Consider the following 11522-nt stretch of genomic DNA (forward strand, 5'->3'; position numbering starts at 1 on the left):
CGACGGACGCCTATTGATGGCATAAGCTCATTTGGCCTTTGGCCAGGTGAGCTAAAAAAAAGTTTGAAATCAATATTTTTAGAATATACCACATACATATTATGCAATGCATGAATGTTTATACAGAATGGATTACTTATTTGTTCAATGACAAAGTCATAGGCAAAATCTAATAGCTTTGTCTTTTAGGATACAAAATTGATTTCCATACTACCCTAAACTGTTTTAATGACAGAGACAATATATCATTGATCATTCTTTATTTTAAAACAAAAAAGTTACAATAAAATTTTACAATAGAGGTACAAATAAAATCCAGACTAAAAATTGGAATGACAAATATGTCAACAAATTGAAAAAAGTCAACATAATATCATAGAAAATAAACAAACAATAATACCATAGTATTGATGAATTAAATACGCAATATCACTGTTATATGCCAACTAAAACTTTACAAAAAATACAATATCATAGTTCCATGTAAAATACTTCATAAAACTCAGAAACATGGAAAGTACTCAGGTTTAAATAAATACTATGTAAAAATAATAAACACTATTCAATGGTTAATACTAATGCCTGATAAAATGGAAATTAATATAAAATGATAGATATTTCCAGAAATCATTTTATAAATTATTAGTTAATGTCTCAAAATAAAAAAATTGGGTAAAAAAGCTATAATTTGATCAATTGGATAAACCATTATGTCTATGATGTTCTAACCGGACAAAAACGTTTCAAGTAATTGCTTCATTTTCACATCTGGAAGTTATTCTATTGACTAAAGCATAACAAACATGATTCTCAGAGAAATACAAATAACAATGACATCATGTCCCCTCTCAACATGATACAACATCATAAGTTGAACCCTGAACAGTTTAGTCAAATTACATTTAAGCTTGACACATTGCCAATAAATATTTGACACATGTTATAGACAGTCGTTTAAAGTAATTGAGGTTCCAACTAGAATTGTCTAATCGTTTTACAACTCATACAAGGCACATACAAGTCATGTTTGACAATAGGATTAACAAGCAGGAAATCAATTTCTTTCTTATCTGTACACACATCCATTCATTAATCACCAAATGATAATTTCTAATATCAAAAATATATTTATCAAAACATATTGAATACACAGCAGAACAGTGTCCTATAATAATACTCAATTTATAGAGATATAACAGAGAAAATAAAAAGATACCAACCATTTTATAAGCAAAGGGGGGGGGAGGGCATTTAACAAAATATTCAGATGCAGTTTATAAAAAATCCCAGCTCCTGAACCCTAAATAGTCTGTGCCTTAATTTAAACTTGCAAACAGCTTTCATACACGGACCTGGTGACATTCGCACCATTCCATTATACATAACTGTAAGAAAGCTACAGTTGTATAAAAATTCAACAAGTAACAAATGAAACAAAATTACTGGCAGAAATAACCCGACAATATCAAAGAACAACTCTCTACCCAGAAATAACCCAACAGTATCAAAGAACAACTCTCTACCCAGAAATAACCCGACAGTATGAAAGAACAACTCTCTACCCAGAAATAATCCGACAGTATGAAAGAACAACTCTCTACCCAGAAATAACCCGACAATATCAAAGAACAACTCTCTACCCAGAAATAACCTGACAATATTAAAGAACTAACAATCTACCCAGAAATACCATATATCTGACAATATAAATCTCTACATGTACATAGGCAAGCCAAAAGTATATAATTAGTCATTAAGAAGTGACCACTGAAAAGTGGAAAACTCAGTGTATAACTAAGTACCCTTCACATGGGATAAAATTAATTCTAAAAACATTTCAAAGGCCACAAGAACAAATATTTGATAAAAAATGTAATGAAGTAGGTCTTCAATTTAAAAAAAATGAGCAAAAAGGACTTAAAAAACTATAGTTTGATCAAAAAAGCACAAAATTATATAAATTGTTCTGGACAGCCAAGCACAGCTGCTCAATTTTTACCCTGAATAGAACAGACAATAGAGGAATACCGCAATCACTACATTGGAGCAACTGAAATACATCTGAAGTATATTATTTATATAAAGTCACAGACTGATATGTTTCCTGGTTTACTGCAGGCCACCAGTAGGGAACATGAGTCTAAATACTTTATGAAGGGTTTCAAAATATTTGTCAAACTTAATTGGTTTCCAGCTATTGAGATGTTTTCCCTACGGTAAAATTTAGTTTTACCACAACTACTTAAGTGCTTTTGCCAAATGTTTAATTCCAACTAATGAAGTGTTTCAAACAATTTCTAAAAGACACAAAAGCATTTTATATTTGTAGTCATGCAACTTAACATGGTAAGCATTTAAAATTAAGTGAAATATAAAAATAGGGGAATTCCATCAAAGTTTTGCAATAAATGAATAAAACTAGAAAAAAACAAAACAAAGTCATTGAAGTGATCCTATTATATTACTCTTCCAATAATAATATACTGTGATCATCTGGGCAGAAATTACTGGATACATCAATTGGGATGTATCACATGGCATCATACCTGAAAATTAAATATACATGTATGTAAAGATTAAAAGAAATGATTGGTTAAAACTGTAAAAATAAATGCTCAAAGCTGAAAGGCATTTGCATAAAAAATAAACTTTTAATGGACAATTTTACTGTCTTTCCAAAATGTATAGACCTTTATATACAAGTATTAAATCATGATAAAATATTGAAACCTATCAATCAGTAATAAAAAAAAGACAAATGCTGCCCACAACTTTGAGACAATATATAACAATTTTACAAGTAATGATCAGTAGAACAAATAACAGTATAGTAAGTTCTTTACCGTGAAGACATACTCCTATATGACTTTAAAATTGGTCATTTATAAAAAGTGTGACTTATTTAAATCACATTTTTACATGGAATTATGCTTTTTTTTCACTTAATAGACCAAAATAAGAAATAAAAAAAAAATCATCCCTTTTTTGTTCAGCAATGTGATTTACAGTAGTCCAGAAAGAAAACATTTTACAATATTGATATAACACAAAAACAATGCGGCTGCAGAATAAATAATAAGGTTTTCAATAATTAAATTAATATAATACCATTGTATGTCACATATCAATTTTATTGTGACATCATGCATTCATATGTATTGTTTAGAAATGCTCTGTAATATTTAGAGTACATGTATTATATTGGTCATAAAACAAATGTAGCAGGACTCGATAAAATGCTGTATAACATGCTCTCATAAGTCATTATTTAAATAAAAACCCAGTTTCTTGTTAAGTATAATACCAGACCTATTCCATTAAACCAGCTCTTGTTTAAGTAACTAACTACATAGTGTGTAAAGCCTTGTTTCAATATCAGTAGTCTACATGGAACATTAATAAATAAAACAAATTAAAGATCAGACATGTAGGTTTTATAAGTCATCTGGAGGTGGGAATTCAAAGATAACCTGGCAACAATTCAGGAACTAAATGGTAATTTATACTAAGTGATGAATTTGTATGCTAAAACTGGTCATTAATAACAGGAGTAACTAGCAGTGAATAAAAATGCATAATGTTCATGCCTTTTATATACCATAATACAGGACAAATATCTGAAAGCATTATTGACACTCCAAAAACAGAAGCAATAATTGATCTCAGTATATGAATTCTCAAACATATTCCATGCTGCAAATAAACAAATATAAATTTCCTGATGCCTGCATTGCCCACCTCCCTGAATACACCAATATAAAGTTCCAGTGATCTGTATTGCCTACCTCCCAATAAGCAAATATAAAATTCCTGTGGCCTGTATTGTTTACTTCCCAAGAAACTAATAAAAAGTTCCTGTGGCCTACATTGTCTACCTCCCAATAAATCAATATCATTATGAATCAAAAACAAACATAAACAAGAGGCTCTGAAGAGCCTGAATCGCTCACCTTGCAAACCAAGCCCTATTCAGTAAGTAAAGGTATCATGCTTCGTTACCATGTTTGACAAAAAAATTGCTGGAAAACAGCATATATTGATGAATGCTGTAAGTTCAAAAGAGTACCTAAGGCACTGTAAAATGTTGGAAATGCCTTCAAAGTGTTTTAGAAAAAAAATTTGGGTAGGGCCCCCTATGCCCTTTTATTCCCCAGAGTCTGAAGGGGCATTAGCCCAGTATACATTTGCTGCAAAAGAACACAAAATTAAGTCAAACCATGGCTATCCAACATTTTCATCATAACCATTCATATCAGTAGACCATGTTTACTATGTAAACCAATTATCTTCGAAATCAAAGCAAGTATATAAATATGTGGAAATGGGCACCCAGAACGATCTTTGGTCATCACCATTCATATTAAAACACCTAGTTATCTTAAGAAGCCAAAAATCATTGGAATCTGAGCAACTGGTGAAAATGGCGCAAAATGACAGTTTTTTTTATTATGGCCGCCTAAAAAATAATTTCAATACTGCCAGTCAACTAAGAATATCATGAGTAGCTTTCATTTTCATTATTCTTCTATATCTGAGGGAAAAATAGCAAAAAAAAAAAGCATTTTGACCCCTATGTTCCATTTTTAGTAACTATGGCCATGTTTTTTGACCAATGAAAAATTTTAATTCAGTTTGTGGAGGAAACCCATAAAAAAAATCATGCCAACTTATAATAAATTTTGTTGCAATAGGTTTCAGAGAGTTGTACAGGTGAAAAATGACCAAAAAAATTGTTTACGGGCCATATATCCTACAACAGGCAACAAATCATTTTAAAAATTTTGGTAAATATCCTTCTTCTGATGGTGAACAATATTACTCTCCATCAGAATTTTGCCAGATTCAACAGTTTTTGAGTTATTTACAAATAAACTGTATTTCGACCCCTATGTTCTTTTTTTCAGTAATAGCAGCCATATTTTTCCACCAATCAAAAATCAAAACATTCAATTTGTGCAGGATACCATAAAAAAGTAATACCAACTTTCATTAAATTCTGTACAGTAGATTCTGAGGAGAAGATTTTTGAAAGTAATAACATCAAAAACAACAAAAAATGTCCAAAAAGGGCAATAACTCTAACATGAGTCAATAGATTTTCACAAAAATTACATCACAGATAGATCTCATCATGCTCAACACTTTAACCCCAGTCAGAATAACTCTTACATGGAGTTGTCTGACAACTTTGATCCCTGGAGACATTTGTAGGCCTTATAACAAGGATCATTTCAGCAACTATAATAATTGAAAGAATTTGGCTAAACCTAACAGTTTTGGAGATATATGCAAAAAACTGCTGTCTGATGGCTATGTTCTATTTATAGTAATGGCAGCCATGTTTTTTAACAGATCAAAAATCCAAACAATCATTTTGTGCAGAATAATCTGAGAAACAATCACTAAGTCCATTTGGTAGTTTGAAGAATTGTAAACAACAACAATGACGAGGGATGCCAAGTGATGGCAATAAAAAGAAACAGAGCTGGAGGAAAACTACAATAGAGATCAATCTTAAACTAAAGTCAACAATAGTTAGGACTTTAAATAGAATAACATTACAAAAATCTTTTCTACAAAATTTTTAACAGATGACAGATACCAAGAGATGGCATTTACACATTGGTATTTGATTTTTTATGTGAAATAGAAATAAACTGAGTATGTGCCACAGCCTCCAACTTTTATCAAACATACCAAGAAGATATATATACTACCTGATTATGTCAGTCTGAAAAATAGGGTGATAAATAAATTTGTACCATATACTAAATTTAACTTAGTAATGGTTTTCAATTTGTTGTTCATTTTACACACTTGCAACTTCACTTTTTCAGTGCCTTTCAGTTCTCACACTTGCAACTTCACTTTGTCAGTGCTTTTCAGTTCTCAAACTTGCAACTTCACTTAGTCAGTGCTTTTTAGTTCTCATATTTCCCACTTCACTTTGTCAGTGGTTTTCAGTTCTCACACTTCCCAGTTCACTTGGTCAGTGGTTTTCAGTTCTCACACTTCCCACTTCACTTAGTCAAAGGTTTTCAGTTCTCACACTTGCAACTTCACTTTGTCAGTGGTTTCCAGTGCTCACACTTCACTTTATCAGTAGTTTTCAGTTCTTACACTTCCCATTTCACTTTGTCAGTGGTTTTTAGTTCCCACACTTTCCACTTAACTTTGTCAGTGGTTTTCAGTTCTCACACCTCCCACTTCAGTTTGTCAGTGCTTTTTTATTCAGTTATCACCTTTTCTACAATTTTTAAGTAGACTACTTATTAATAATTAATAACAAAGACAGGACAAAGCTCATGCTATCTTTTGTCCAACATTTGTTTGAATTGGGCAAGACCATTACAATGCCTCACATACAACATTAAATTTTGTCAACCAGACAATAATTAACCTTATACCTTCTGTTTTCTGGTATGGCAGTCAAGAAAATAATTAAAGATGAGCAATCAGTAAGAAATATAGATTAGGAAAGAGGTTGGTTAAAATGACCCCATAAACTAGAAAAAAATACTGAAAATAAAAACCTTCCTAATAGATTAAATCTAATTGGTACAAAATGGATATAGATAAATATAGGAAATTGAGTACATTTGTAAAAAGAAAAATTTACCTTATGACCCAACCCTATAACAAATTACCAGATAAAACAGGTCAAACTGATCAACAAAGAATACTATTTAGAAACCCTTTGGACATGTAAAAGTGTAATTATAACTGACCCAAAGGACTGTCTAAATTCCACGACACTTCATTGGAAAAGCTTCAATTACTTACAGACCATCATTTTACCCAAATTTAATGTCCGTTTTTGAATTAAAAATTTTGAAAGAATTGGTTCAATATTTTCTAAAAGTCTTTGAGGTAAAATTAAAATTTCATGAATAAGACATAAATCTTAACATCAATTTAGCTACTTTATTTAAAATCACAGGTACAGAACAGCCAAAAAGTAAAACCAGTTTTACATGGTGGGCAATCATTTTTTAACTTGTTTCCATTATAATCATATCTTAATACCTTTTTTCCTCTGTATCCATTACATATTTAATTTTCTCCATTGAGGGAGCTCGGCCTAAGAAATGGAGAAATCTGAGATACAAGAATCCTAGTGATATCATCCATCGTTCTGTAACTATACTGTAATCAAACAGAAATCTCTCCCACCATGCTCTTAGTCTTCCTCGTAAACTTATATCATGCTCCCCTGTCTTTTCGGCTCCTGTTATTGCACTGTAAATATAAAATTAATGGCATTGCAGGGATCAGGACAAAAGCCTCCCCCCCGACAAAAGCTTCCGGACAAAAGCCCCCTCGAGAAAAGCTGCAAGACAAAAGCCCCCCCCCCCCAAAAAACTATTTTATCAATTATGAATAATATTTCTATTATTACTGAAAGTGTAAAATTTGAAATTTAATTTCTAAATTGTTAACATTTTAACGCAATTTAAGACAATATTTTACCTTTAAAATGATAACAGTTGTCAAATATAAAATCTTTAAAAAGAAAATATATCTATAAACAGTCATTTTGTTTTCTTTACTGGCAGGAATAATAAATTACACTAAAAAAGACAAACACAAAGAAAATGCAATACCAATATAAAAGGAACAGTCACAACAAAAGAAAAATAAAAAAAAATAAAAAAACACTCAAAAAAAAAACCAAACAAACAAACAAAAATAAACAAAAATATATATATATTTTTACATTTACATTAAGCTTTTTATAAGATGGGGAGCTTTTGTCCTTGGGGGGCTTCATATCAATGAAGAAATATCATATTGCATAGCAAAAAGATTGAACACACAATATTTAACAGCTATAAAGCTCTCCATTTTTTTCAGAAATAATTTACTGCACTTCATACGGAAATTAAAAAAAAAATACTCAATTAACTATAAAAGAAAAAACTACATGTACAGACAACCATTAAAAGTATTCCCAAATATAACCAACCCCTCACCTTCCTCAGTACCTTAGTTCAGTTTCAAAACCTCATTCAAATTATGATTTTCAATATTCAACAGTTTAATTAAGAAATAAATCAGGGAAACTCCATTTTATCATTGTTTTACCACAGACTAGCCATTCATGTCCCATTGTATTACTCCAAGCGATAGCAAGGGGTTGAATAACGACATAAATGGCCAACCTGTGGTAAAACAATATTAAAATGGTGTTTCTGTGATTTATTTAGATTCTAATAGGACTTACTGGTAGTTCCTTCATATTTTTAAATAGATGCATCCTATATGTCGCATGAAATGTTGGTAATGGGTTTATCATTTTTTTTAACATGGCTTGTGGTCTAAAGAGTTTTGAAACACGTCACATTAGAATACAGTTTAATTTTTGTTTTTATTTATATTTCTACTACTTCTGTAAATATTAGACACAGAAATAAGGCATGAAATATCCAGAAATATTCAAGGTTTTAAGATCAAACAGTCTTATCACAATTATGTGTATTTCATGCACAAAATTTAAACAGGGTAAAAATGCATCTTTATGCAGGAATCTTGACCCATAACAACTGATCTACCAAAAGAAATATCAATTGACTTGAATTTTTTAGAGTTAAATTAAGAAATAATTCGTGGAGGCGGTAGATCTGTACTCATTTTAACATGGATAAGGCATTTATATTCGATTATTTAACACTGAGCCACAGCAAGGTGTTAAATGAAAATATAAATGCCTAACCCATCTTAAAATGAGTACAAATCTACCCCTAGAAGGAATTATTTCTTTTCTTATATGACAAATACAGTAATTTTGTGACAAAAATTTCAATAGGCGTAGCCAAAATAAAAGCCGTTCTGTTTAACCTCCCCCATAATGAAGTTGGATTAAATTTGTATATTCAAGTCATCGTATGTGTTAAATGTGTGTATTTATATAATTGATTTCAATTAGATAACCTCTCAGCCGTTAAATCATTGTGTAAATGTTTTCAAATAAGTGTTTTGTCTTGAAGCGACAGCGAAAGAAAAAAAGACAGTGCTAAGGTGCTAAAGGTGGGGTTGTACAGACATATACTATTTGACAATACAAAGACGTCATATTAGAATTCCATACATACCTTCTGGCCATTATACCGTATCTGTCTATAATGTGACCATGCTCTCGACATATGGCCCTTATAGTATTCATATTCCTGAAATATAGTTAATATTTATTGGTACATATGTATGCATACTGAAGTTTCATTATGTGTCTATATAACATTTCCTTATTTAATTTCATTTACCATGAGTTACAACTTAGATCTATTGTACTTCAGACTAAATTAGAAAATTTCTAATTGAGTATGTGTTATTTTGGACTATTTTTCTGATATCCAAACCAAAAATTGCTTTCCCAACTCCCATGTATTAAGTATAACATAATACATACATGTCATGCCTATAGTAAAGGGTGTTACGTACAGAAGGCAATTGGTTTTTGATACTGGCTTTTTCATGGGTAACTCAGGTCAAGCCCATTAGGGAGAGTCAAGGATTCCAGAAACCCAGTATCAAAAACCAACTGCCTAATATTCTATTTTTCAGTAATTGGTAAAATTTTATCTTCATTTTTTGGATGTTAAAAAAAAATACAAAAATGAAAATTTTGATCTTGCACTTTTTGTGAAATTCCTTTGTATCACCTTCTTTTACATATATTATGTGTATATACATGAGCTAGATACATGTTTAAATGCATTGAAAACATAAACCTGTGAATTATCTTCCTTGCCGCAGCCACTTTGTGAATTTATCAACTAACCTTACAACTAATAGCAAAGATCTAGGCATATGTTTTAATACATTCATTATTGTATCAAAATGATTCTGTGCTGTAATTCTGATGTACTCTAAATCTTCATCAGTCATTTTGTTAGGTAAATGTATAGTTTGTCTTTTTATTGGTCGTTGAACAAGGATTTCACCAAAAACATTGTAATCTGTGAATGACAAAATAACTGTTCATTGAATTTACTTAAGCTTTATCTAATCATTCCCAGCTTATCATTCTTTTCTGTAGTCTGAAAGTAAAATACAATTAAAGCCAAATTAAAAAGAAAAGATCTGTAAATTCAAAAACAAAATATAATGAGTTAAAAAAATGTCTTTGCCTTTGTGTTTTTCTACAGCACTTTGAAAATTTTGAAAAAGAATTTCATAATCTAAAGTCATAATGGAAAGAAATTTAAACAGGAATATTACCTAATAAATTATGAAATTTAGACAACATAAAATAAAAAACATCAAAATATAAATGGAGCTGTGTCAAAATGCATTAGCACAAAATAACAAAAAATAGCAAAGAAAAAAAAAACAAAACAAAAACCGCTATTTTGTCATACAGAGGCCAGAAATAAATCCTGTTTTGTCCCAATAATGCTAAATGTTTCTATATAAAGGTGCAGTAAGGATTTGAGACTTTATGAATAGCATGCTTGTTGTGAACTGTGATATCAATGTGCAAACATAAAGGCAAAGAGATTGATAGGATAGACAACAGTAACTAAGTTAGTAATCAACCTAGAAAGAATATCTCAAAGTACATGTAAAGCCACCAATTCAATGCAATCAATTTCTGTTCTATCCATAAACAACACGTTGTTCAGATCTTGATGGCAAAACCCAAAACATTAGACTACTCTGCAAACAGCACTTCATAATGTATTGCAGCTGAAGTAAATTATGATGATACAGAGTTAGAACTTGTAGTGTTACAAAATTCTGGGCTATATAAGCAAAGAGAGAACATGGCTTATTACTTAGTTTTTCTAAAATTAATAACAGAAGTTGACTTTTCTTTCCTACAGCTGCATAAAGAATCTACTACACTGGATGAAAAAACCTTAAGAAAAAAACTGAATACACAAAACGACATTAGATAGAGAGTCAGTAAAGAAGAAAGATACAACATCATAGATCAATGGATGGAAGAGCCATTCACAAAAACAATGGTGGGGTGTAACTCAACAGCCTCTTCTCCTGTTACCTAAATATAAAAAGCAAGGAAGCTGGCATAGCTTTCATCACATGACGTGTCCTGTCCCACAGCTTGTGATAGTCCTCCATAAAACTGTCTTTGTCTTCCTGGCTCAAGTCATAGTATTCATCTTTTGTTTTAATTTTGACTCTGAAAAGTGGTGGTGCCCTCTTCAGCTTGACAGGTCCTTGTTTGACTAGGAATGTAAATATCTGATAATCTGAAACCCAGTGTTTATATTTTAATCCCATATCATGTCATATTGTTGTAAACACTAAACACCGTAACTAATGCAGATCAATGGTACACTTGAAATTCTGAAATGATTTTCTGTTAAAAGAATTATTTTATTATTTTATATCTCCACATAAGTATATCTAATTAAGAGTTGCTGTAATGGAATTAAGTATATTTAAAATTGTTTGGAACAGCAAATCTACATTCAAAGCACACTGTAAGAGTCGAAATAAGGGCAATTTGGTAAATTTCTTGAAGTGACTTCTCAGTTGATACATTTTGTTTTTTTTTC

The 11522-nt window shown here is 30.8% G+C and overlaps 1 protein-coding gene across 12 annotated transcripts in view; it reads right to left on the reverse strand.

Moving 5' to 3' along the window:
- Positions 1 to 243: 243 nt before the first annotated feature.
- Positions 244 to 11522, reverse strand: part of LOC148615518 (putative aarF domain-containing protein kinase 5) — a 36474-nt gene continuing 25195 nt past the window's right edge. For 6 of the 12 annotated variants that reach the window (XM_088581802.1, XM_088581804.1, XM_088581808.1 and 3 more), the window contains 4 exons: positions 11003 to 11213; positions 9093 to 9167; positions 7027 to 7239; positions 244 to 2546 (listed from right to left, as the gene is read on the reverse strand). In XM_088581802.1, the coding sequence (XP_088437928.1) occupies positions 2531 to 2546; positions 7027 to 7239; positions 9093 to 9167; positions 11003 to 11213 (515 nt within the window). In that variant the 3' untranslated portion in view covers positions 244 to 2530. The other 6 variants (XR_015921999.1, XM_088581806.1, XM_088581805.1 and 3 more) reach the window with 6 other exon arrangements.

Source organism: Perna viridis, chromosome 5 (genome assembly GCF_037379345.1).
Source record: "Perna viridis isolate PV_CMFRI_1.1 ecotype Kerala chromosome 5, ASM3737934v1, whole genome shotgun sequence".
Lineage (NCBI taxonomy): Eukaryota > Metazoa > Mollusca > Bivalvia > Mytilida > Mytilidae > Perna > Perna viridis.